Source organism: Monodelphis domestica, chromosome 3 (assembly GCF_027887165.1).
Source record: "Monodelphis domestica isolate mMonDom1 chromosome 3, mMonDom1.pri, whole genome shotgun sequence".
Taxonomy (NCBI): Eukaryota; Metazoa; Chordata; class Mammalia; order Didelphimorphia; family Didelphidae; genus Monodelphis; species Monodelphis domestica.
The window spans coordinates 10,164,952-10,166,135 of NC_077229.1; the positions used below are offsets into that span (position 1 = coordinate 10,164,952).

The 1,184-nt window shown below is 56.5% G+C and overlaps 1 gene segment (V, D, J or C); it reads left to right on the top strand.

Moving 5' to 3' along the window:
- The first annotated feature begins 200 nt into the window (after window positions 1–200).
- On the top strand, window positions 201–858 carry LOC100617714 (immunoglobulin lambda variable 4-69-like). The segment is given in 2 exon segments: window positions 201–318; window positions 447–858. Coding segments are annotated over 2 exon segments (378 nt in total).
- Window positions 859–1,184: the final 326 nt, after the last annotated feature.

Genomic DNA, 1,184 nt, shown 5'->3' on the forward strand with positions numbered 1-1,184 from the left:
CTCTGAGCCCTGTGATCCCCCCTGGGTGACGTCTCAGCTGGGTTGGGCCAAGTGACCCCAACAACCCCCCTGTATGAAGGGCTTCCCCCCCGGGACTCCAGGAGAGGATGCAGGTGGGGTCTGGAGGAGGCTGGAGCAGGCCCAGATTTGCATCAATCCCCGCCTGCCCATCAGCCACCATCACAGGGTAACCAGGAGAGAATAAGAGGGAGCTGAGAGAGGCCAGACTCAGCTGGGAGCTCTTTGAAGCTGAGCTCTCGGGTCCTCTCACCATGGCCTGGCCTCTCGTCTGTCTCTCACTGCTCACCTTCTGTTCAGGTCAGGACCATCCCAGACCTCCCCTTTGGCCTCCTCCTCCCTCCCTGTTCTTGCCTCTCAGGAGGATCTCAAAGCACCTTCTGGCTTCCTCCTTGTTCAGGGTCATTAATGAGTCTCTCTGTTTGCAGGCTCCCTCTCCCAGCCTGTGGTGACTCAGCCTCCCTCTGCGTCTGCCTCCCTGGGGAGCTCAGTCAGTCTCTCCTGCACCCTGAGCAGTGAGCTCAGTGCTAGAACGGTTGGTTGGCACCAGCAGAGCCCAGGAAAGCCCCCTCGGTACCTCCTGTATGTCGGTGGTGGTGGAGGTACCAGCAGGGGCGACGGGATCCCTGAGCGCTTCTCTGGCTCCGGATCTGGGACTAACCGATTCCTGTCCATCAGCAACGTCCAGCCTGACGATGAGGCTGATTATTACTGCCAGTCAGATTACTACTCTGGTGGTAGCTATCCTTCTACACAGTGATGCATTCAGTGAGGAAGTGGGACAAAAACCTCCTTGTCAGGCCTGCAGCAGCTTCTCGCTTGTCCCCAGGCTCCTGAGCAAGGCCAGAGAGCTGCTAGGGGCAAGTCAGCTGTTCTTTCTCTCTCTGTCTCTGTCTCTTTGTCCCTGCTAGAGCTCCCTCTGTCTCTGCCAGTCTCTGTCCTCTTTGTGTCTCTTTCTCTCTATCTGTCTCCCTGCCTTTCAAACTTTCCATCTCCATTTCTGTCTCTGTCTCTTTTTCGGGCTCTTTCCTTCTTTCTCTCTGTGTGTGTCTCTATTTTACCCAGTTCAGCAGTGACTTGCCCAAGGACACACAGACTAAAGCTGGAACTCAGGTCCTCTCACCCCATCACCAGTACTTCCCTCCATGTCCCAGCCTCCTTTGGGA